This window comes from Polyodon spathula, chromosome 40 (genome assembly GCF_017654505.1).
Source record: "Polyodon spathula isolate WHYD16114869_AA chromosome 40, ASM1765450v1, whole genome shotgun sequence".
NCBI classification, from domain to species: domain Eukaryota; kingdom Metazoa; phylum Chordata; class Actinopteri; order Acipenseriformes; family Polyodontidae; genus Polyodon; species Polyodon spathula.
Window position 1 is genome coordinate 1,251,963 of NC_054573.1, and position 27,035 is coordinate 1,278,997.

The window sequence follows — 27,035 nt, forward strand, 5'->3', positions numbered from 1 at the left end:
TATATATATATAAATTTGGTCTATATACTTGTATATTATATATATATATATCCCCCTTCAATTATATACGAGACAGATTAAACCAGATTTGTTTATGAACAGAAAGTCTGCCCTGGACTGTAAGGGAGCACCTTTTCTCTTAGTGGAGGAAGAGAGGGGGCAGTTAATTTTCCATGCCTTAAGCCTGCCCTGGATAGAAGAGATCACCCTTTCTCTTAGGGGGGGAGGGAGCAGTTCATTCACCATGCCTCAAGCCTGCTCTGGACTAGAGAGACCACCCTTTCTCTTAGGGGTTGATAGGGCAATTCTGGACCAGTCACTCTCTCTGATACAGGAGACTGATCTTCTAAGTAATATTTACATAAATAAATAAATAAATACAAAACATTCATTCCCGTTTATTTATAACCCATTTATGCTGAGGGTTGTTTTTTTTCTATTTTTTTATTTTACTAGCTACAGGAAGCAAATGACATTTTACCCAGTTTGAAATCTAATATAAAAGATTCAGCAACTCCAACCTATCTTAGCACTGAAGACCACCTGAGTGATCCCTTGCTTAAAGTTAAATATTAGTTACCAAGAAATAAGGGGTGCAAAGAGAAGGACTGCAGTTGTTCTCCCAAAGATTTACAAGTCTGCTATGAGCCTGATAACAAACATTCTGATTCAGGCAGACTTGATCTGTTAGACTACAATAGAGTTGAAGCTATATCAGTGTGTTGGAGGATTACTGTTAAGCACTAGCTCACTGCTGGAATGTACAAAGTTGCTTCCCTAGGTGGAAATTGCAGCAAGTAATTGCAATTGTATTGAGTATGAAGACCCATTAAATATGTATATAAAATAGCATTGGCTTGTTTAAAAAGTTGCACTGATAGCTTCCGTCTTCTTTCTGAGCTCAAAATCAATTCTCTCAATAGCATAGTGAATTGTTGGTTTATTTATTAACATGAAGCAAAATTAAGAAAGACGATTGGAAAATGAACACTGCAGAGCTCAGCTGTTCAGATTCTGTTCTGTTACATTGCCACTGGGGAGATGAGGCTATAAGATCTCTCTGAATTCTGCAGATAACACCTTCCACTAAGGCTGTGGAATGCCAAGCAGATTGTCTTTGTTTCCCTGTCACAATCTAATTCAGAGGATCACAGACTACACTGAGATCTCCATTTGCACAAAGAGCAAGCCGTTGTTTCTGCTATCTGTGTTCAGTACTCTGAACATTAACCATGCATGCCCATTCTCAGGCAGCGAGTACCACAGACAAATGGGCTTTGTGAAGTTGCATATGTACAGCTATACAACTAGCATAACATGTCACATTTAAAAAAGCTTCTACCTAATTTAAAACTAAACTGCTCAGGGGGTGCCCATGAACTGGGTTTGTGTACAGCCATTGTCAGTCTCTGGTTTACAATGCTGGATCAAAAGGTGACCTGGCACTGTATTATTTGGTCCTGAACTTTTTAATAGAGTAACAGTCCACTTGTTCAAATCCAAGCATTTTTGTAACATACAAGTTCTGAACGTGGTTATATATACATGTGCACATCCCAGCATGGTAATTACTTAAACATTCAGCTTTGAGAAGGTTGCAAAAGGACATTAGTTAGAAAACCTGGTAAATACAGCAGAAATGCAGTGAAGAATAACTGTTTGTGTCCTGTTTGAATGTCTTTTTGCCATTGGTTTTATACTGTTATATCTTGCTGCCTTCAGTCTGGTTGTGAAATAGTCAAATTAATAAAACAAATAAGTAAATAAATCAAATATAGCCATGGAGAACTTTTCCTGTGTTTATATGTGTGTGTGTTCATTCGTCCTATCCCCCCAATCTTTCTTAATTTAGTTATGCAGGATTGCTGTATTAAACATGTGGGCAGAGGTGAAAGTAATGTTCTATAACTCTGATCTAATTCCAAAAAGTGCCATTTCCACAGGGCTGGCAATGAAAGCAATACATCTCCCTAGCTGGTGGATATTAAACTGTGTTTAAGATAATGGAAAGGAGCCTTTCTACACTTTGTTAAAACTTAACAGGGAGGGAATAGAAGGACAAACAATGTGTTAGCTTTCTGTGAAAGGCACTTGGGCACTGCAGAAGTTCCTGCTGAATTGCTGCAAGGTTGTTTAGGTCTTAATGACAATAAGATACAATTTCATCAATTGGTTTTCATGGAAAATAAAACAAGTTAGTGCTGAGCTTTTTAATGCTTGACATGTGTTCCCAGTCTGGTTACATGGTCACATTTGAAACAGGTAAAAGGTAATGTAATTTAATAAAGGTATACCTGAAGTGCACTATACTATAGGAAAAGAAAACAGAAAAAGAATCAAAGTATTACCCTGTGCCAAACATTGCTAGTAATGTTTTGTTTTGTTTTTTTTTTCATTTGGTGCATTGTTTATGAAGAGATAAATAGATAGATACAGACAGATTTGGGGTTTTGAAACATGAAATAAAACCTTTGATTCATATAGATTAGTTACATTATTGACAGATAATGAGAACCATAAAGTGTAACTCTGATTTAGGTCACACTATTTATTATTATTATTATTATTATTATTATTATTTACTATAGTAAATAATAGTACTATAAAACAGTAGTGTCCTTTTCGAACATGGCCGTGAAGTTTTATTAAACTAAGCATTTAATTTTATGTTATTAATTTGTTTTAAGGGACTTGAATCTATTCAGCAAACTCTCTATTGCTTAAACTTAAAAAGAACTGAACACAGCGAAAAGCATGCATCTTGTGGTGTGAGTTTTACTGGACATAAACAGCAGGAAGCTTAGCTGGATAATGATCTGCTCCATTGAAGAACTCCTCAATGTGTTTGGGAAAACCCTGCAAAATCCTATTAACGCATCCCTTTGCAGCCCATGCAAGTTCCAGCACATCATGGAGTGAGAATTACCTTTCAATGGACAAGCTCAACCAAAACCAAAGCTGCAGGAGGGTTTTGGAGCCAATGAGAGATTTTGGTTGGCTTTCTCTTCAAAGAGTCGGAGTGCAGCGGTTCATTTGACAAGTGGCTAAGCCTCTTCTCACAAACCAGTGACCATGCTGTACATGCAAGTGCTTTGGAAGTTATTATAGTCGTGCAGTTTCACAGAACCTGTTATGAGAAATGCCGCAGGTCATAACAAAAGGCCATTAATAACATGTTCCCTTGTTCTGGTCTGTTTTGATGGATATATTAAAGTTCTCTAATTATATTTCCGGTGACTGACATATTACATAGGCACCGTATAAATGTCACACTTTAGAGTGCGTATATAAAATATACATCTAGAGAACCCATTAATCAATTTTGGTAAAACTTGATCTATTTCACATTTAAGAAAAGTGGTCTCAGTCACTTCCATCTGGAGTAATCTACTTGTAAACCTGCCCTGTGCTGGAGGGAGCACCCTTTCTCTTTGGGGGATGAGTGAGGGAGCAGTTTGTTCTTTATGCCTCAAGCCTTCCCTGGACTGGAGGGAGCAGCCTTTCTATTGGGGGGGGGGGTTGGAGCAGTTCAGTCTCAATGCCTCAAGTCTGCCTTGGATTGGAGGGAGCACCCTTTCTCTTAAAGTGAGGGAGAAGTTTACTCTCCATACCTGAAGGCTGCCTTGAGCTGGAGGGAGGGGGTTGAGGGAGCAGTTAATAATTTATGATCCGCATACTGTATATTTTGGTCCACCTTATCAACCCATATAATTTTTATTTTATATTAAATATAATGTTGTGGTGGTTTTTAAACACATTCTTTCTATGAGATGTGCTTCAACAAAAGGCATGTCTTGTTTACATTTCAGTTAGTTTACATTCCCCAATGGTGGTCACAGAGACCCTTGTTTTCATTGCGCTTTGTCGTTCTAAAAGTGAAGCTGTTGCAGCAGTTATGCACGTCATTTGCAAGCTCTGTTTTAAAATTCATTTTGTCAAGTTGATATCTCTATTTATTAAGCTGTCTTGAGAGAGTTTTTGTTATTTGCATTTCTCAATCTGATCTTACAAATGATTTCTCCAAGTCTTTTTTTTTTTTTTCGCTGTATTTTTATATTATGCAATCATCGGTTTTAGTTTCCATGGAAAAAAAAAAAAAAATTCAATGGGGAGTGTGTGTGTGCAGTTCTGGTCTGTTCAGAGGCAGTGTGATGATAACAATTCGTACAGTACAAACTGATTCTTTGCTGTGGTGTTAATTTTGAATTTAGAATTGACAAGTCATTCAAGCAACCCCTGCCTGGTTCACTTGAGCAGTAATGACCTGTAGAAAAGACCCGCACTGTAAAAACACAGCTTGCTTATCACACAGCTGTGAAAACATTTTTCAGGCAAGAGCTAAAGCTGAGTAAATCTCAGCAAAGGGTTTTTAGAAATCTGCAGCTTCTGACAAATCCAAACACAGTAAATCTGCCTCCAAAGCTGTGACAAGTAATTGCTATTTAATTACTTTGTCATCCAGCCCATTTCCCAGCAGAAAATAAATAAAAGGCTGAGGAATCAAATAAAAAAAAGTGGTATCTGATATTATGATTGCATCAAATGAAGTATTGATGGAAAAGGCAGCAGGTTGACTCAAATGATCCATTCCATAGGTCAAAGCCCCAGCTATGGCCATAGATCAGAAGACACAATAACAGGAGGGGAGATCCCCTGCCATAATAAAATTACCGAATCACTGTGATGATCCTGTACCACCAATGTCAGGAATGGCATAACGATCAATATTTCAGTTCCCGTTTCTACTGAAGGAGCCTGAAATCTGATTTCTCCTTTCTGTCTAAAGGGCTTTTGGTAACAGCAAGAGGACTAACCTTGTATTCCTTTGAAGTTAATGCATTTGGATTGTCTGCAGTACCTTTTTTTTATGTGTTTTGCACCAGCTCCAAAATATTACCTTCAAAACTATCATTTTGCTAAAATAACCTTATTATTGAGTCTGAAAGTCTGTCTCAGAGTTCACACAGCAGCTAAAAACGATTCAGACCTCACTACGATTGCAGGAAATGAAATTGCATTTTGGTTGTTCTCTTTCTTGAATTATATCTTTTGCTCTTCGTGCTCTGATGTTTGAACACATGTAGACGTTTTACTTGGACTTTGTTCTTCTTTGCCTTCGTCTCCGTTGATGCATCGTGATGGAGGACTATTACAGCTCAGGAGTACATCTTCTAAAATAGTTGCATAGCTCTCTATTAAACTGTATTAAATCTCGCCTCGGTTGTGCTTCCATCAGGAAATCTGTTGTACTCACACTTCTTAACTTGTAGGTAATTTCACCTCAGCATTGTCTTCAGGTTCAAGGCAATGGTATTGGCTGAAAGCATACAAGTCAATACAGGAAGCAGCTGCCTTGTTAATGACAGGAAAGAACCTATTGAAGAGGTGGGGGAAAAATAGACATTTTACTGACACGTGATTCTTTCAACCTTGCACAATAGAGACCTATATATATATATGTATAGATATATATATATATATATTAATATAGATATAATATAATATGTATATATATATTATATATTATATAATATATATAGATATTATATAATCATTATATTATATATATATCTATATTATATATATATATATCTATATATATATTATAATAATGATGGCAAGTGCACAACCGGATTTATGGACAATGTTATCTGCAATCACTTGCTACAGTAGCAGCATGGATCCCAAACGGTCGTGGGCTAAGCAGTCATTCTGTTTGCCCTTCAAGTAGGCAAACAAGCATTAACTTGTACAATGTTAACTTACTTTTAGTGCCACACAGTTAGATTTAGAGCTCCTTCCTGAAAGACATGCACTGTACGACGGGGTTAAGAGCCACCTTCAATGCCATGTGCTGTGAAACAGCTTTGCCAGACCCACAGGCATATTTACAGTTACTGGATGTGCCCGAGAGATGTGGAGCTTTGCATGAATTGTTATATTTCTCCCGGATAACAGTAGCATACAGGCAACTGCAATGGTTTAAGACAGCTATACCTTCCCAGGACTTGAGCTGGAGTAGTGCCACAGTGGTAGCATTTTCATATTTTTACATAATGCACCATTGATTCTGTATCACCATGGTATGCACCAATACATAGTGCACTGATTTTTCATTTCAGTACCATGGTATCATATCAGTGTGTGACAGTTTGTGATTTCTTAACAGGACCACTGTGCAATGTGTATTCCATTTGTAGTCCATTGTCCATTGCTCCTTGTTTTTTTCTAGACTGAACTTGCAATTCTTTTAACTTGCCCTGCTAATGATTTCATACCTGGGATTAGCTCGATTTCCCTTCTACCAACCTTCAAGTACAATAATGTATTTTTGGACACAGTAGACTGGATACAGTATTTTAAAGTTCGGTCTGCATGAAATCAGACTGCAAAACTCAGTCTTATCCCAGGTCCCATTTGATCTACAACCAGACTACACCAAAGTCAGAAATCATTCATCAAGATTTAATATGATTTCATGTCTGAATGAATTCACCAGACTCTAATATTCCCATGATGGTGTAATATATTTACAGCCTTCCTGTTCAGTTTACACATTTTCTTCCTGGCAGCCCCACAGTGCAAGATCGGAGTCTTCCAGCCTGCAATCGTAACTAATTGAAATCGGTTTGATCTCATTGTGCTGCTGATGGAAACAAACAAGTTAAAGTCAATCCTGGTGTCAAATGGAAATGTATCTTACCTGTAATTGAGATCTAACTGGATCTTTGATATGAGCATAACTTGTACGCTTGCACATGTACACCACATTTTTGTAACAGTAAGTAAAATACCTGCAAATTACCTTTAAAAAAAACTACAGGTAAAATATTTAACTTTAAAAAAGTATCTTTCCAGACAAATTGAATGGGGTGGAGACGATGTCTGATGCATACTGAGCTCTTAAAGGAGCAGCTTTGATATACGTGCTCAGGTAATTCAGGGTATAAGAGATTATATCCCATTAGGTAATGATTACATTTCTATTTCAGGGAACCAGGTTTATGATAATAGAATTTTTCTACCTTTCCTCCAAGGGAACCTTGTTCTTGTTAAAAATTCTTGGAAGCAAAGCAGTTCTTTTCGATGTCTGCGAGTCACTATTTAAAGTTCAAATGCCTGTATTGACATTTTTTTTTTTGTGAGTTGTGTCAATTTGTACATAAATAGGCTGAACCATATCATAAATTGTGATTGACTTTGACTGGCTTAGCTCAGTTGTGATTGACTTTGACTGGCTTAGCTCAGTTGTGATTGACTTTGACTGGCTTAGCTCAGTTGTGATTGACTTTGACCGGCCTAGATCGGAGTTAGTTAGACGTGAAATTGCTAGAAGCCCAGTTGCAAATATAAATTGATGGATATGTTCACAGTATTGGTTTGTTGGAAGAACATAATCGATTTTCATATTAACCATAACCATTTTCATTCAAAGGTTGCTTTTACTCTACTAGAAATTGCTGCATGCTACACATTGAAGAAAATGCAATACAAGTGAATTTGGCCCAGAAGGTGTTTTGGTGTGTCTCTAAAAAAACAAAAAGAAAACAAAAAAACAACCCGACATAAAATATTCATTCAAGGGACATCCCAAATGCTGTCATTCGTGAAGATGTTTTAACCTTTAGTCATTCCGAAAGACTACAAGCTTTATTCTAACAGCTTGCAGTGTTTGCCTAATTTATAGTTAATTGAGATTATGTACAGTACTTTTTCACTATGTATGGGACACAACAGTGTTTAATGATCGTACTGATTGTGGGGAAGCATATTTACATTCTGCTGCACACTGAAGTCCGTAGGTGAAGAACATTCATTGTTTAATATAAAATACATCGTGGTATGTATTGCTTTATTAACTGAAGACATGGTGTCAAGATTTGTCGTGTACAGAACTATTGATGAGAAGAGAAGCCCACAGAAGCCAGTAACACTTTACATTGTGTCCAATTACTGTGTATAGTAGTTACTTAATAAATGCATGTGTATTTACACATAATTACAATGTCATTATAGTTATAATGTACTTGTACATCTCTTCCCACGATATATGTAAACACACATTTGTCAGGAATTGGTTAGGTTCAGAGTTATGGTTAGTTTAAGTTTAGAGTTAGGGTTAGGGTTATATCATGCATTCAGTACATTGTAACAATGCATAGTTACTTTGTAATTATGTGTAAGTACCCATGTATTGACTAAGTAACTACTATACACAGTCATTAGAGACATTTAATGTAGTGCTACCAGAAGATACAATGCACTGCATGACAATCTGTTGTTCCTTGACGGCACAGCAGCTCATCTCAGATCTATGTATGAACAGATTTTTTAATCGAAATTGAAGATGGTTAACATTGACACATGGAGTGCCACACAAACCAGCCCATCCATCAGACGTCTCCTATCACAGTGAGGCCATTTGCTGTGAGAGGCATGGCAATCCAACGTTAATCTTATCAGCAATGACAGTCCCATTACTGACAGCTACACAGAAACCAAAGCCTTGTGCAACAGAATCACACCAGCTTTTGACAGCAACACAGTGCAAGGGGGAGTTACAGTAAGTCTCCCTTATGAATACATATGCATTTCAGAGTTCTGGAAACCTAATAAAAATCGATAGAGTGAAACCTGCTTAATCTCACTTCAAAGGAACAGATCATAAATTGTGACAATAAGAAGAGTTTACATTAGCAGAAGTTCATCAGTAAACAAATTATTTCAATCTTCCACCCCTTTTGAGACCCTTCCATTTACATACACAACGGTCAAAAAAAAAATACTGAACACACACTTCTAATCTCCACGAGTCAAGCCTGTCGAGTACAGCGTATACAGAACATGTCAAAATATAGTACAGCTGACGCAGATGTTTTGAAGTGGTGTCATGTGGGGTTAAAGTCAATTGTATGACTGTTTAAATGTTCTTGATATTAAGCACATTAACTGTATGATATTATCAGAAGCTTATTTCCATTGACTCCCATTATAACATGGTCAGGCAATGTCAATTTGATGATACTAAGTGGGTCTGACTGTATATACGAATTCACCTTCCTAATAATTTACATTCTGTTTAATCCATTGGGGGGGGGGGTTTGTAGGGCTTATGAAATGCATTGCATAGAACGGAACACCACCGTGAGAAATAATATTGCTTTCAACAACCAATGTGTGGAAGCGATTCAAATAGTCAAACAGGATGCTTAGATGCTGGGGTTGTTTATAGTACTGGTGACTGCACCAACTTACACATAGGCAGAATATCGTATTCAGTTCTGGTCCCCACAATGCAAAAATGACATTTAAGTCTTTGCTAAGTTGCTTTGTCAATAAGTTCAGAAGCTTCCAGTTGGCGGATATAGACACATGTATTGTCGTCTACATCTGTGACTAGCTTTCCATGTTCCCATTACTTGTATAGCTAGAGAATGCATTTAATATTCACTTATGATTTTAGAAATGTTACTATCGCACCTTGTTTGCCACTCAGATATAACCTGTTACATTACTGACACCTCCAGAAGTGAAACTTCCTGGCACACTGTGCTGTTGCATTGGCTTACCATCGTATGTGGAGTGGTTTTTTTGTTGTTGTTGTTTTTTTTCCACATTAGTCTTCTACAAAAGAAGGTTGTTGACTGTCTCAATTCTTCCAGAATGCTTTGTGAATCAATAATTAACCTATTTCCCACTGGCATACACAAAACAGGGAATATGTCATAGCCCATGAAGATGAAAGTGAAGCATGGAAATGTTTTTAATTTCCTCTGATCCCTGCAAGGAAGGCAAAAGCATTGTTGATTTGAAAAATACGAATGCGAAACCTAGTCAGTTGCATGCATCCAACAACACTGCTTTAAATTAAAAATGAGAACTAGCAGAGTGATGAAAAAGCAGGTGATCATGTATCATCAGTGTGGAGAGAATACTGTAGAATAAGAGCAGTGAAATGTTAACACGTTAACAATTTTATAAGGGCTTCTGCAGACATGGAAGTGTACCATACGGATGGACAGATTTATGTAGTAGGCACACCCATATTCTCAGAATCCGATGCCCTCAACAATAATAACAGCTGAACAATTTTAATACCAACTTTCATATCAACTGGGTGAGGCAGTTGTCCAGGTATATGCAACATTGTAAGTGATATCCCTGTAGCCATGGCCCTCAAAACAGATCCATGCTTGGAGTACTGTAAGCAAGTAAAGAGCTGTGTTGCTGCTTGCTGCAACTAGCTGTTGCATAATTAATACTGATACCAAATTCTGATCTTCCCATTCGGGTTATTGATCCTAAAATCAATATGTGCCTATATCCTTAAAAGTGCAGTATCAACTTGCACATTTGTTATCGCGAGTCAAATACAACATTAGTAACGGAAGACAAAAAAACGCACCAGTATTCTTCATGGGGTAGATAACCAAGCTTAGACGAGAGCAGATGACCGCTTAAAATGCTTCTTTCCCAGGTGGCAGGACTGCGATACAAATGGTCCTACATACACCTTTCGAACTGATAAATCATTCGCATGTAACCGTTTCAGGGACAGAAAAATGAACAGCAAAACTACTCTAGCGATTCCTCTCATTCCATGAAACTTGGGTTTCCTCCTGCGAATCGTTATGAATGTTAGTACCTGATTGGCCACTGATTTGCCTATGTAAGGAACTGCCTTTTGTAGACATTTTGATGACATATTTTGCTTCCGGTATGCCCAAGAGCTTTTGAAAACTGCAAGTCTGACATTTTAAATATCATTATTATTATTATTTATTTTGTTTGGCAGACTCTTTTGTCCAAGGCAACTTGCAGGGCAGTACAGCGTGAACAAAATGTTGTGTTTTTTCTTTCTGGGATTTAAACACAACAAACTGTTAGCACATTTAGTCTTTGTTAGCCTTTTTTAATTGCTTATGGATCCCCATAACAATTTAATCGAGGCCTGATTTTGAGGAGTTACACAAAACACAGTGATGCACCAGCCATTGCTATTTTCAGAAACCTTTTGTTTTTTTGTAAAGACACATTTTTCAGTTTCAATCATAATTGAATTTGCAGTGAAACTGTGCATATTTCTGGCCAGTATTGCTGTCGTCTTTCCTTCTGAAACCGCAGTGTCACCCTTTACTTGCCATTTAACCCAAAGAACTGGTTTGATTTTGCCCTGAGCAGCAATAGATTTGGCTCATCCACACTGTGTATGGCGCGCTCTGTTGACTTCAAACAGGGTTATTGCATGAACGCCAAGTCACTAACCTACAACATAGGCAAGTAACTGAGATAAAACCCTTTTGTCCTTGTAGAAATCAATCAATGATACTGGAGAAGGACAGTGGGAAAGATCACAGTTATACTACTTGTGTGTGTCTGCCCTTCCACCTCTTCTTAAGTGCCATTGTCCTCTTCAGAGGACATGCTACTTTGTAAATGTCACCTGTCATTTAAATGTTCTCTTCAACTATAGTGTTGTGACAAATTATTCTAATTTTGTTAACTGCAAAAGTAAAGTCTAAACGTAGCTATTAATTCTGCAAACACAACCCTTCAGACACTTTTTATAATGCCTCAATATAAAATAAGAAACTGAAGCCTAAAAATTATAAATGTCTTGGTATTTTCCTCCCCACAGTGATGAGAAAGCTCAGTTTTCTATTTTTTGAGCTTCCTAGCTGACGTGAAGTTTCAGTGTTCTGAATATGGGTTTGTCTCGACTGTCCTCAAAATAGGAGCAGCAGTTGGTAGCCAAAATGAAGGATTGACAAAGAAATATTGATTCAAAATGTATCAACACACTAAAATACAGCTTGTTTTGGGTTTTTTGGGGTTTTTTTCAAAGAAAAAATGCATTTGAGGGTCTGGGGTCTGTTCATCTAGTCTATCCACAGCACATTTATCGAATGTGCGATGGTCTCAGGAAAAGTGAAAATGTCTCAGCTGTAAGTGAAACTTTAGCGTTAACTTGAATATATGTCTATATGAGGAGAGAATTGTAGGTGTGACACACTAATTAATCCGAACCTTTGAAGACAATATCATTTATCAAATTATCCTCCCAGTGATGCCAATGCACTCGTTTATAGGAAAGTAGATAAAGCATTTGAGTCTGGTTATATGCATGCTCTTTGCTTTTAAGAAGTGTTAATGGTCTTTTTTTAAATGACAAATACTATAGCTAGCCCTGCTACTGTGATAAAGTGATTCCTAATTCTGTAAAACGACAGCACCTGAAGTCATAATAGTGGCTAACAAAAGATGTAATTTGTTAATGTCAAGAAAAATCCTTCTAATGCTTCTAATCAAGACACTTGAATCATTTGCGTTGTGTCGCTCTCACTGTGGGATTGAAAGAAGACTTTTAAAGCTAAAGGAACACTAAGCCACGTTTTCAGGAATAGTGGCTTGAAACCTGTTCCAGGAGACCGGGAGACCTAGTTTGAAGCAACGTTCACATTGAAAGTACGGCTAGTATCAAAAATACATGTTTAACTCTAAACCTTTTATGATACATATATCATGCAAAAAGATTTACACATTAAGTACACTGTAACGACGTATAACAAAACTGTAATTACATGTAACTCTACCTATGCACTAAGATCAAATGATGTGCCTACTTTTAAAATTGCTAAATTGAGATCTGATATCAACCATTCTATATCAATCATAAAACCAGTCTCTTCACAATGCTTTTTTAAAATCAATCCAAAATGTGTATTTTAACTCCAATCCTATGACCTAGCCGATTGCCTCTTTCCGCCCAGGAGCTTGAGAGTGTACGTAGGCGTGCTACCAGCCTCTGGAGAACAAAGGCCAGTCTGATCCACAGGAGGTCACTGTCCATTCGGGTCTGGTGTCATGCAATGAATAATAATGTAATGTACAGCACATGGGTTAAGGTCACCCACCTTAGGCTTGTCTGTTTTTGCGACAAACAATTTGTTGCCATTGCTGGTAATGCTAGAGGTAGAGCACATGCAAGTGTGCTTTAAAGCATGGTTAGTATGTGGGTTGAGTCCGTGTGATTTGCCATTAACAAGGGATTAGAGCAATGATGTTCTGCTGTCTTCTGTAATGGGATTAATCAAGTCTCTCAATAACTGGAAACTAGGTCTGTCATCCAGCATGTAACCACGGCTGAAATCTGTTAATATCACAAAGACACTCCTGCCCCTTTGAGTGATTTGCAAGGCATTTTAAATGACCTTAATAACAAGTGTTGTATTAGAACATGTTATTGATTGTGATTCTGTTATACAAAATAATGTATTTCCATTAAGAGACACAAGAAAAACCATTAGCAAATTAATGCATCAATTCTAAGCCAGACAAACCCGCTATCCTTGCAGAAATATTTGAAAATTACCCTGAGCATAACAATAGAATACCAGGGTATGACCCTGAGTCTTGACAGAGCCATTGATCAAACTGACATAGTCAGTGATCAGGTTTATAAATAATAATTATCAATCTAAAGAGGTTGTAGCTAGCAAAATGCATGTATAAATGTTACCTAGAATGAAGCCCCCTGCACTATACAGGAATCAAATGTACATATGTGAAAGAAAATATACGGAAAACATATACATTTTCATTTTAAAATATGACATTTTGCTTGTTATGTTAAACCCACACTTCCTAGGGCATTTTCCCCTCAGCATTTTCTGGTGTGAGTCTTATACCTTGTTTCCATGCACCACTCGTCCCGGGTGGAAAACCCTACTGCCTTCCCCGCATTTCCATGTTAATTGAGCTGCCAATCTAAGCTGCCCCTTTTATTCTGACACTTTCGCAGAGCAGGACAGTGGGGGACGGGTGGAAGCATGTCACATCACTGACCAATCATGTGACAAGTGGGCGTAAACATTTAATCCACATCCCTGGTGAGCTGACTTCTCCATGCTTTAATGTTCTCCTAACAGGTGGTCAATGTAGATTGAGTAATTGTTTCCACTGTTATTTCCTGGGGTGTTTTTTTTTTTTTTTTTTTTTTTTTTTTTTCTTATTGGTTAAAACCAAAAATCCGAAGCCCTAATTATAAGCTAATGGACATCTCACAATACAAAGCAAGAAAAAATACAAATCTATTTTAAGCGTTTTAATGTTCTTCTCTTTTTCCATGGTCCTTGGAAAATGTTCTCTGGAGGTTTTTCTTCTATGGTTGAGAAAAATAATTAATTGATAACTAAGTCTTTTGTGCTGGAATGACCTCCATCAGACATTTTCACTGAATGCTAAGAAAAAAAAAACTGAATGTGCTCTAAATTGTGGCTGCTGTGTGGGCAAAGTCTGTGTAAATGCCATTAACAAAGGATTAGAGCAATAATGTTCTGCTGTTTTCTTTAATGGGATTATTCAAATTTCTCAATTACTGCAAACTAGGGCTGTCAGCCAGCATGTAATCACTGCTCAAATCCGTTAATACTACAAAGACGCTCCCGAAATGAAGAAGTATGTCTGTGAGCAATTGCCAGACCTTTGAATCTTCCTCAGTGGCCTTTTAAGTAGAATGAAGCACCCCCACAGTGTGCTACAATAAGAACTCAAATTGTATTTAGTTGTCTTAGTTATATTTCCTTGCAATACCTAACAATAACATTCCAGTACATCCAGGAAGACAAATACCCAGCAAAATGTGTACAATGGGGTTAAAAGAAATGTGTGTAACAAACGTACAGTAAATTTTGTTCTTTCTGTATAGAGAGAAAAAAAAAAAAAAACTCCAGACCCTGTTGTGTCAAATCATACTTTGTAATAAATGCATACAGCAGAACCTCAGAGTTACGAACATCAAACTTACAAATTGACCAGTCACGAATACCCCTCTTTCAGCTGGAAGCATGCAATCACTCAACCATGCGTGCAATGCAACCAGATCGCCTCTCCTATCTGTGGTGTGCTGGTCATGAAGAAATCAAAATTACTATCAACAAATGTGGAGGCAGATTTCACCAGCAGTTCTACTGGGAACATTTTAGTTTTAAACAAACTATAGTTTGTTTGTTTGTTTTTCGAGCCAAGAAAGGCTGAATGCCCAAGCAGGTGTTCACATTTATTGTAACCATTGAAAACTCTGAAAAAATTTCAGATTTACGAACCACCTCCATTCCTAAGGTATATATAACTGAGGTTAGAATGCATAAGATTCTATTGCTATGGGTTTTTTTTTTTTTTTTTTTTTTTTTGGGGGGGGGGGGAATAATGCCAACATTGTTACTTTTTTAGAAATCCTACTGTATATGTCTGCTTCTGATTGTATGGAAAATGGATGGCTGCTCTCTTTGGCATTGTCTCACATTAACACATTCAATCATATAAATATTTGATTAAACTGCCAGCAAGACACAGTACTTAATCGCACATCCCTGGCCCTTGCTAGCATGTTTAACCTTGCATCTAAACGTGATCAAATTGTCTGAGGATCAGTGGGGCTGTCCGGTGCAGGTCAGGTCAATTAACTCAATTGCAATGCATTCTGTCACTGAATTCAAAGCACGCCAGCTACTATTTGCAAAAACGTGTGTGTCTTTCAAAACTGCACGGGTAAAACTTAAATAACAAAAGAGGTAAGCGTCGTAAAGATTTAATATCACCCTAGTTAATGTCAACCTCCTCTTCATAACACCTAATTGAAATCAGACCAGAATATAATGGGAGTCAATGAGAACAGGCTCCTGATAATGCTCTGAATACAGTGTCACTGCCGTGTGTATTTCTATACTGTCTTATGTTTTTAATCATTACAGTGCACCCCAGTGTTGTAACTGTCTTTTAATTGCAGTAACATATCATTGTGCTAACCCTCATAAAGAAGCACATTGTACTACTATAGAACCACCACGACCCTGAAAGACCACAGGGATATGTACAAAGTAGTCTGGTTGTGGCTATTCTAATAGGCTCAATACAGTGGTCAGACCTTATGAAGCATTATTGGATGTTCTGAAGTGAGAATCTTTAATGAGAGTGAGTTCCGTTTCCTTTTATAACAGCTGCTCCCTAGCTCCCTGTATCTTAGTTAGCACTGCTCATGTCTCACAAGCAGCGGGATTTGATATGGCAGTGATGGCAGTGTCAAGTCTGTTTTGAATTATGAAAGTAGATATGTGACCAGATCCTCAACTTGAAAACTTTTTGTCCCTGCAAAGTGGGTCCATATAGAGCCGGGCTCTCAACTAACTTGTTTTAAGTGTACATTTTTTATAGGGGCAAGCATGTTTTAAAACCATCAAAGTGCTCATTGATTGAAAGACTTTGGATCTTACTTTCTGCCATATGAATTCTAAAGATGGTAGAGGCACTGGGATCTTAGTGGTGTAACTTGAACTTGCAAAAAACACACTGCAAGAATCAAAGTTTTTCAATATTTCATGCATGAAAGGGTTCAAGTTAAGTGAATGCGTTTTAAAGCCTAGGTCAGCATGGTGCAGCCAGTGGTGTCAGTGCTTGAATGTTCTAGATTGTAATGTAATCCTTGCTCGATCTAGCTTCTGGTTCTTTCCCCATCTGAAAACATATTTCCTTAATGTTAATAACCAGTGGGCATATGCAGACTTGTGTTTTTTTTGTTTTGTTTTCTATTCAACCTCTGAGAATGAACTCCTCCACCATAAAAAAAAGAACAAACTCCTACAAGTTTGTGTATCAACTGGGCTTTGTGCCATAAAGGAAAATCAAGTTCATATTGTATTTTTGTTTGAAGACATAGAATGATAAAACCAATACTCAAGCAATTTCAGTATCCATAGATCTATTTGTTATAGACAAAGGGCCTCTATCTTATATTGTTTTTTTTATTATATTGTATATTTTGTTACCCATCCATATTTCTTAGTTTTTGCTCATAATACAGTAATCTTTTGCAGGCTTGTCTGTTTGTCCATTGCAATAACATTTCAGTTTCCTTTTAAAAAAAAATTTATAAATTCCCAATTCCATACTCCAATTTTATATTCCTATTTCAATTCCTTCAAGCAAATTAAATTAATATCTTAGAGGTATATACATTGCTGTAATTGTTCAACTGATTTCATCTTAAGCCAATTTTTGACTAACAGTGACTTCAATTTAAGTAATCTGTTGCCACTGTGAGAAGCTCATTTTAATAGAATAGTGTTAATTGCAATAATGATCAATGATGTGTTGGAATTCATTCCAATTGGAATTGGAATTTGGAACTGATTTAGAATCAAAAAACAGGAATTGACCCAGATCCTGATCCTTTGATTTGACACTTTGCTAGAATTATAGGAAAGTAATTTAATCATGCGGAGCCTAGCAGAGACAACGATTGCAATGGAGTTCCAAAGACCACTGTCCATTGCTGTCATATACTATTTATTATTTGGTCTTCAGGGGTGTCCAGGGGTGATTTGTTCCAATGTCAGCATTGGACAACCAAATATCCATTGCTGTCTTTGAACAGGTTATTTTCATCCAAAGACACAATGGAAAAAGACAATCCATCTCACCCTCAGGACATTATGTGTGCATAGAAATGTTTTACAACTTTGTATAGGCCTAAAGCCTCCACTGTTGTTGCCATGCCAACAACTGCTGAGGAGCAGAAACGCTGGTGTTGTTGCAAGGCTTGAGGCCCCTGTAGACAGAAGTCTTCAGCTTCCTGCCAGCCTCATCCATTTGATTGCATGCAGGGCACACTACAATTGCACGAATCAACAATCTTCTCCTTGCCTTTTGTTCACTTGTCAAAACTCATCTTGCAAAATGATGTGACTCCATCTCATAGTATTTTACAAGTTTGGCTTGTTTCCACAGAAAGATAAAAAAAAAATAAAACAGCTTGATAAAAGTTTAGGATTCTCAAAAAGCCAGTACAATTTGAAAATACTTTTTTTTTTTTTTTTGTAGGTACTAAATCTACAGCCCATCATATTTAATTTGAAACCTGAAGGCTTTTGAGTAGGAAACAAGATAAGGACCACATGGTAAGGTCAATGTGGGTTATTCTTTTATTGAATTGAACCTTTTAGGCCAGCAGAAAAACATTGTGGCTTTCATCCATCTCCAGTAGCAAAGTAATGGGTTATACTTTAAGTGACTGTAGTTAACTAAATAATCTCATAGCCTTTTCACTCCCTACCCATTCATTCACTGTATAAGAATTGTGTTTTAGCAAAGATGTATTTTCATGTTAAGATGATATACTCTGTTGTGTTGACTGGTTGTGCGTATGAAATAAAACCACAGCAACTGAAAATCTTGGAAAATTGTCAAAGTAGGCAAATGAATGATTATATCTAGCCTTTTTAGAAAGTTCTTTTAGACGCCTAATTGAACATTTTCACACAAGTGCCTTTTGTTTCTTTAACTGTGACTCCTGATCGAAAATTCAAATTGAGGTTTTCGTGCAGGTATGTATGTAAAGCGTACAAATGACAAATCTTAAGGTGTTTTAATACATTTGCACACTACTGTAAACTCAATAAAGGAGTTTACTCTTCAGCAAAAGTAACTCAGGACTGAAAGGGTTAACAATATATTTGCAACAAAACCAGCAAGTCGATAAATGTTCAAAGTTACCGGGTGTTGTGTAATTCTTTCAAACACGTAATACAAATGATAGCGCTTACTTCAACTTATAACCCAAACAAGTCTGTAAATTATGACAAATGTGTTCACTGGATTGACACTGAATATTGAAGGTCTGTTACTCTACGGGTGCCACAGTGACAGATTCATCTTAGAAATCTTCCAGAAAAAAAGGCATTAAAAAACAAACCAGTTAAAGAATATATTAAAGCATTATTGTTTGATAGACCTCTTTGAAGAATGACTGCATTTGCTGCATACTAACAAAAAAAGCTTTGTACTACTTTGCATGCACAAACAGCGAACTGGGAATCTAAGCCATTTGGATCAATAAGTTTAACTTTTGACATGTGGCATATTAAACTTTTTGCTGCTGTTGTTTCAAGATGGGGGGGCTTTAGCAATTGATTGAAGAAGAAAGAAACCGATCTTGCCCAGAAAAGCACTATTTTCGGAAGGTACAGTTACTAATGGAATTAATTTGCTCAATATACATCACAAGCGACAACTAATCAATTGCATGTTCAGTCCCATTAGATGCATACAGAGGGTTATAGGCCACGTTTAACTGGCTTCAGCAATTCTTTTAAACTAATTTATTGGGCATGTTTTTGGTTTGATTTATGTTCTTTCCCACAGACCAGCAATTATTGTGCATAGATTACTATTAATCTTGTGGTGTTGTATGTAGGGCCTGTCTGACTTGGCCTTTATATAGCATGATTTGAATCGTGAGCAATTGTAATTAGGTTATTAGATTAGGAAACATGGGAAAATAATACAAAAAACAACTAAATTAACAAATATCACCATATTTTTCACTAGATTATGTGATGAAATAAACCCCTGGTTTAATTTAATTGTACAGCAATATTTACAGGGCTGTTGTCATTTTGCAGAGGAAATGTCACTCAATAGTATTTGGTCTTACATCAATGACAAAGTCAAATAAATGCAATCAGGTGTAACTCCCAAACTGTTTGACAGCTAAAGAAAATGAGGACTAAATGACAAAACTTCTGAATGAGGTTAGGAACATATTCATTAAGGAGCAGTACATAGGTAAGGTCAGTGCAAGTTCTGGTAATCAAATTATCTGCTAAAAAGAATTAGCCTGAGGTTGGGTCGTTTACAATTGTGATAATTCACTGACAGCAGCTCGTAAGGGACCGATAATCCATTATATGTAACAGCACCTTAAGTACATCGGTGTTATCGTTGCATTTACATCAGCTATATCCCTAATTACCTTTTTCAACACTGGGGAAATCTGTTCAATCTTCTCTTGCTGAAGCAAAACCATGCATTATTTTTGATTACAAATAAAACAGTTTTATAAATGCACATGCACGGTTTTGCGCAACATACTGTTGTCAAGGGAAGGTGTTTAGAAAACAAACAGTGGTGGGAGTTGTAGGCTGTTGATGTCATGGCAGCTACAATCATAGACTCTTCCTGTCCATTAGACTAGATGGAGGCATAATGCTGGGTACTTTTAATTCTTGCAGTACTGCAAGGAAAGATGAAACCTTCTGATATACCAATTTGTATATCGATGGCCATTTCTTTTGTTTATTTAGATGTGTGTGTTTGCAAACATGTCACTGGTTACTGTTTGGCACAGAGTCCTAACAACTCTGAGGTGATCAAGCTCCTTTCAATCCTCACCTGAACACCCCCTGCCTGCCCTTAAGAATGTCTTTATTCACCTCAGAGCTAATCCAGCATAGACAAAACCAAGATGTGCATTGCTACTTTACAGAAGAGACAGTGAGAATGTATTAGACCACTTTTTTTTTTTTTTTATTATATAAAAAGAAAAAAAAATCACACACCATAGAAAAATTACATGTACAAAACTATAAGATTTGAAACACAGCTATGTACAGATACAAAAAATCATAACTTGGGGAAAAGTAAGATGGAATGGGAGTGGTTACTGAACACTCTAGTCTGGGTGCAGTGGGAATTGGTCCACACTTTTAATCAGTTCTTCATGAGTCAAGATAACAGAGTGATGCAGTGGCAATAATGTCCGTTTTTGCTTTGTGTTTGGAGAGATTTGGCACCCACGTTTTCAGTTTTTTCATGATACAAGAAGCATACCTGAAATCAAAATAAGAACATTTCACAGTTACTATCTTTTAAAACACATTTTTCCCAAACTTGCTAAATCTCACAAATCAGTACCCCATCCAGAAGGGGTAACATTACATTGTGTTTCTAATTACTGTATATATGTTTTGCTTACACATAATTGCAATGTTATTATGCTTGGTTGTGTGAGTAGAGCTAATTATCGGATTCTGCCAAGTTAACGCCGAGGGGGTGTAAAGTTGTTAAGGCAAAAGTGGTGGGGGGGGGGTAGAAATCACACACATTATTAAGATTAGGTAGATAGATTACCTTTACAATTAGGCATGCTTAAAATGCAAAGATAGAGAACAGCACACAGTCACGCTAAAGAATCAAGAAGCACAGTTAACATATTAATTGATGGGTGAAATACAATTTAAAGTTGCTGCAGTATGTCCACTGTTTTGTCATTTCAAATATCTTCACAACTCAAACATTACGCTTTAAGGCTACAGTGCGCAGTGCAAAAGCACATCATGGAAAAACCACATTGGTAGGTGGAAAACTCAAGAATAAAAGTCGCTACATATGAAAAATATATATAAACACGTGAAATGTTCAGTCCAAAATAAGTCTAAAATGAATGGCTTTGCATAATCTCTGTAAGTAAGAAATCTGAGTTTTCAGTGCAAAAACACAACAGGAAATAATAAAATAACGTTGCATCCAAAGTAGCACTATAGCATTAAAATCCAAAAAAATGTCTGAGTTATAAACTCTTCAGGGTCTCTCTCTCTCTCTCTCTATATATATATATATAGTGTATTGTAGTGGATAGCAGCAGGATCATCTGATCCGAACTACATGTCTTCATCTGAACCTTCATCATTGATGATGATAGCAGTTGTCTGAAACGTTAGTGCACAGAGCAACTATTTCTATCTCATGCATTATTTGTGCATGGTTGTTAAGAAACAGAACCCAATGGCAAACATTCATTTTTTTTTTTGAGGGGGGGGGGATCATTCAAATAGGGGTGCTGACTTGACAGAATCCGGTAATTTAAAAGGTTATTACTGATTTTTGACAAAAATATAAGTATTAAAAACATTAAAACAAAAGAATGGACAAGGACATTGTATGTTACAGAAGACGCAGCAAATCACCAGTCTGAACACATTTGGATTAGTTCAAGTCTTTTGTATTTCACAAGCAAACTTGTATACAGGCAATGGACAAAAATCTCAAAGCAAGGCTCCAAAACTGCATTGTCTTCCAAGCTGTTAACTAAGTGATCATCTTTCAAGTGCTGCCTGCAGCAGCAGAGGGAGGTATAGTATGCATGAAGGCTATTTTTAAGCTCTGTTTTAGCTCAGGGAAGCAAAGGGAAGATCCTTCTTGCTTTTTCGGTATATTTTAATATGCCTGTTATGAGCCCCTGTTTAAGAAAATATATTCAGGCTGCTGAATTTAGCATACAACATCTAATGGTTACAAAACAACACACATTCACACATTTAAAGGGTATAATTACTGCCGCCAATGCATAGCAATTTGAGCCATTCCAGTTTGAGAATACACAATGGGAGTCTTAAACTGATTTAGTGTTTGGATCCTTCAAACTGCTGCTTCCAATCACGTCCTGCTTTGCAGGTCAGACTCACTTTGGTGGTCTGATTGCAGGCCCTAGAGAATGGGAGTGAAGCTAACCTACAACAGGAAGTCACTCATAAATCTGATGAAAAACCTGTCTATCCCTTAGGTAAGAAGGCGTTTTTTAAACCCTTGGTTATATGTGGATCAGTGCAAGGTTCAGAGATCCTAATTAGGAATTTCCTTACCAAACCATCAGTGCAATGCTTTAATTAGCTCTTCTTGAACTTTCTTTCTCAACACTAGGGCTGAGGCTTGTGATTGCCAGCTTTTCCCTTTTGAATTCCCAATTGCGAAAAAGAGCAGCATTCACGTACTGTATATCTCTAAAAATTAACCTCATATATTAAAGCAATGCTAAATAAACCCCCCCTTGTGGTATTTCAGCTGATGCTTAAAGTTAATTAAATTGGAAGGGGATATCACTGTCTGGGAGCGTTAAACACTTTTGTGGGGTTAGTGAGGTTTGGCAGAGGTTGATTAAAATCAGTTTCCATGGAAAGTGGTGAAAAACACACGTGCGCTTTGGATAAATACACATAACCCTTATCGCATGTTCATGTGGCCGGATATGATTTCTTAATTACAACGTACTGTAACTGAGACGTGATCCCAGCTGTGTTAAGTGCCACAATGCCCGAGATTTAGACTGCATATCACTAGATTGAGAATGAGCAGAGGATAAATCCTACTGTCTTGCAGGGGTATTGGATTTCATGAACCCAGAAGGGTTGTTAGCAATCTATAGCTACATAGACAGCACAATAAGAAAGATGGGTAGTTATTTTATTTATTTAGTTTTTTTAAAATTATTACTCTAATAACTGGCACAACATTACTCTTCACAAAGCTGTTTTTTTAAAGAGCAAGCGTTTTCAAAAGTTTTTAGAAACATTTCACCTTTCTATTGTCTATAAATTTTATTTGCTTATTCCATTCCAATCATGAGACAAAATGACCTTCAGCTTGACTGCCCCTACCTACTTGCCGTCTATGTAGAATAGAATTGGCCAGCCAAGTTGAAAGGTCACATTGTCTCATGATTTGAATAGAATGAGGAAATATATTCAGTACTGGGCAATTAGGAAGCCTTGGACCAACTGAAAGCCAGATAAAGACAGATACAGATGCACATTATAATGACTGGATACTGAAGCATCAGGTTTTCCTCCTGTATGTTTTTTCTATCTAAGTTAGCTTGAAGATGCCTCTTTATTCCACTCAAACCATGTGCAAATAGGACTTTGCATTATTTTCTGCTCTATAGCACCATACAGCTGGGAGTGTTAAACAAGTCCTGATTGGTGAATTTTTAAAGCAGACCATGACCTTAATTTTGAGTTCTGAAAGCTTTGACGAACAGAAGTGCGCTCACAGTCCTGCGGTATGAAATATGCTCAAAACAAGCTGTAGCGGTACGGTGATTATACATTATTAATAGACCCATGGCTCTGTTTTGAAGCTGATATCATGAACAATGATATTTAATAGCCAGGCTATCAGCTGAAAGATCATTCCTGCTCTTATGTAACCATGCCCGATCACCTTGTAATTAGCTTGTTCTACAAATTGTGCTCATGTGTTACTGTCCTGATCACCCTCTCAGGATACAAGCAGGGAACTAAATATGCAACTCGGATATGCAAACCACTCTCCTTCCATTGCCCTATGTTTTAAAATTAGACTCAAGCAAAAGTGAGTTTAGCACAGGTGTTAGGAAGCATTTTTATAATTGCATGGACTAACCCACCAGGTGAAGTAGTAGGATCTAAGAGCCTGGGAACATTTTAAAAAAAGACTCAATTCTGTGCTTTTTTATTTGATTCCCCCCCCCCCCCCCCCCCCCCCCCCCCCCCCCCCCCCCCTGTAGGGGAGAATAGTGTGCTAACAAGAGATGGGCTGAATGGTCTTTTTGTAATAACAAAGAACAGATTTCCTCCAATGACAACCCTCTTGTTATATAGCCAAACTTGCATACCACAATTTGCCAACTATTACAAAAGGGTAATACTCAACATTGTGTCTCTAATTGCTGTGTATTTAAATAGCAGTTACATAGTAAATACATGAGTGCTTACACATAATTGCAATGTTATTATGCATAGTTAAAATCTACTTAATGTGTGTTTTTTGTTTTTTTTTAACAATATGCGCAAGTACACAATTGCATCAGAAAAGAAGTGTGGTTAGGGGTATATATGAAGAGGGAGTTAATGACCGCAAAGAGGTGCCAACCTGAATTAAATAACTTTTTAAAAATTTTATTACTACATGCCCCCCCCTCTAATCTCTCCCCCTGCGGGGGGGACCTGGGCCGGGGACCACCACATACTTTTGAAATCTAAGTTACTGGTTTCATCAACCTCAAATGGAGGAAAGACCACCAGAGAACATGTTCCACATGAGCTGGAGTGTCCCTTGCAAATCAATACAAAACGCAGTAGGTGTTGGTGCAGATCCATGTTCTTTAAGAGCTTGGTGGACTCACCGGCTGCAGTAACTTCCTCCATCGTGCAGTGTGGAAGCAGACTGATCCATATGTAGCGATATATATAAAACCTGTTGGTTTTGAAAAGTCAGTGATGAAAACAGATGTGTTCAGTGCGAAAGCAGTTGTGTAAGAGGTTCTCAGTCAAGGGTGGGAAAACTCTCGGAAACGGAAAAAGGGAGGGAAAGTCCAGCTGGAGGAACAAAAAACGTTCCCTACGAGTCAGCTTGCCAGTTCCAGTAGTACAACACGACTTGGAATGTTCTGGAAGGGAAATAAGGAAAAATAAGCCAGGTTAGAAGATCAAAGGTGGTCTTCTGGTTTTCATTCCACCTGAGTTCACAGTTACTTAATTGAAGCAATTATTTCCTTAACTGGCCAGCACCAACAGTTTTAACAGGTCTTTAGCCATTGAGGATTTGAAGATACCTGCAGGACTGTGGCTCTCCAGGACCATGGTTGGCCACCCCTGGTTTATGCAGCCAATCTGAATTTCTAACAAACTTTGAGCTTCAAATAACTTGTGATAGAAAACAATGGGTATTACAAACAGATGCCATTACAAACTCTGTTTATGAGCATTGCCTCAGTAACAAAACCTTTGCGTGGGTGCGTGTTGCTGTCCTGCTCAACAGCCCTATTTGCTGTGGATCAATTAATCCATTGCCTTTTTATAGCCGTTTATCTGGTGGGTTTCCCCAGCTCTGCATTCATTAGAGAAGCTCTTTAACTCGAAAAATGATTAAACAGATAAACAAACAAAAAAATGCACGTTACTCTTTAGATTGATGGCTGTTTCCCTGGTGTTGCAGAAGTAGTCATCAAATTTTAAAATCACTCCAGTCCCGAGGACTCTTCTTTTCTTCCCCGAACTGATCTGTGGGAGACCAAAAGTCCATGAAATACAAATACAAAGCCATGCCTAGGTTTACGTGCTGAAAAATGGTTTTCTACGAGATTCAATATGGAACTAATATTTATGTATGGCTCCCAATATGTAGTAAATAACTAAGTAGCAATACCAGGGTACCAAGGGAATATTTACACAGCCTGCATTAGCAAATGATCAGTTCATTAAAATGTACGGTGAATCTCGTTTTTTAATCAGAGATAGCTAGGGTTAGGTTTACAGTTATTTGGCCACAAAAAAGTACACATTAAGAACATTGTAACTATGCATAATAAAATTGTCATTTACAGATATTTAATTTAAAGTGTTACCGATTCCCCCTAAACTATATTCAAACAGTCTTTCTACAAATCACTGTAACCATCTCAATTTACAATACAAATCCCACATTTGCTTGTGTAAGATTGCATGTACATTGTTGTGATGCACACTTCATCACCATCCTGTAACTGGGGGGATAACACACCCAAAATTTAGTAAAACGTACCTCCTGATCCTTCGCTGGTACCCCTCAATTCCTTTGAAGACAAAGAGGTCTGGCGAACCAGCTCTGCACTGGTCCTCGATTTTCGCCTCTGCACAGGCACTATTATGTCCTCAGCGGTCATTTCTGAGATTTGGGTGACCTTTTCGCATTCCACTACCAGGGCCATGGTATTCGAGTCCCGCACCATGGAACCGCTGGCACATCCTCCAACTCCCCCGCCGATGCTTTCAGAGGGAGCCTGGACTTGCTCATCCTGGCTCTCTGTTCCTTTGGAGGTAGACCTGGTGACCTGCCCTGCATGGCCTCCATTGGTCTGGGAGCAGACGTTACTGACTCCAGATTTCTTGGGTTCCCCATTGTTGCTGTACACCTTGTATCGGATCATTAGAATGATGATGAAGACCAGGACTGAAGCCACTATGATGCCTCCAATGATGATAATCATGGTCCCACCTAGAAACTGAGTGTGCATGGACTGGCAATGGCTGTACTCCTGTTCGGTGGTGAACTGCAGGCAGCCTACAACTCGCGTGGCTGTCAGTGTCGTTATCCCGTCCTCGTAGACTGCCAACACACACAATTCGTACTCTCGTCCCGAGACGAGGTCCTTCACTAGGAAATCTTTGCTTGTAGAAGGGATCATTCTGGAACAAAACCAATGACAGAAATTGGGATCACGGATATGAATATTACTAATTTCTGGATCCAAAAGATAATCTGATTTTCTTATAGCAGTATCACTTTTTATCACAAGAAGAAGAAGAAGAAGAAGAAGAAGAAGAAGAAGAAGAAGAAGAAGAAACACTGTATTGTCTACTTTTAAATTGTGCTTCAAATGTATAAATCAATCATTGTTCAATCTT

The 27,035-nt window shown here is 37.6% G+C and overlaps 1 protein-coding gene across 3 annotated transcripts in view; it reads right to left on the bottom strand.

Annotated features, from left to right (window-relative positions):
- Nucleotides 1–20,412: 20,412 nt before the first annotated feature.
- Nucleotides 20,413–27,035, bottom strand: part of LOC121304820 (leucine-rich repeat and fibronectin type III domain-containing protein 1-like protein) — a 37,046-nt gene continuing 30,423 nt past the window's right edge. Inside the window, exons 3-6 of one of the 3 annotated variants that reach the window (XR_005948004.1) lie at nucleotides 26,173–26,816; nucleotides 25,553–25,652; nucleotides 24,776–25,039; nucleotides 20,413–20,664 (exon numbers count right to left, since the gene is read on the bottom strand). Coding sequence is in view for 1 of the 3 variants with exons in the window: in XM_041236226.1 (XP_041092160.1) it covers nucleotides 25,597–25,652; nucleotides 26,173–26,816 (700 nt within the window). In the remaining 2 variants the exon portion in view is untranslated. Of the gene's footprint in view, nucleotides 20,665–24,699; nucleotides 25,040–25,552; nucleotides 25,653–26,172; nucleotides 26,817–27,035 lie in introns of those variants that run through there. The other 2 variants (XR_005948005.1, XM_041236226.1) reach the window with 2 other exon arrangements.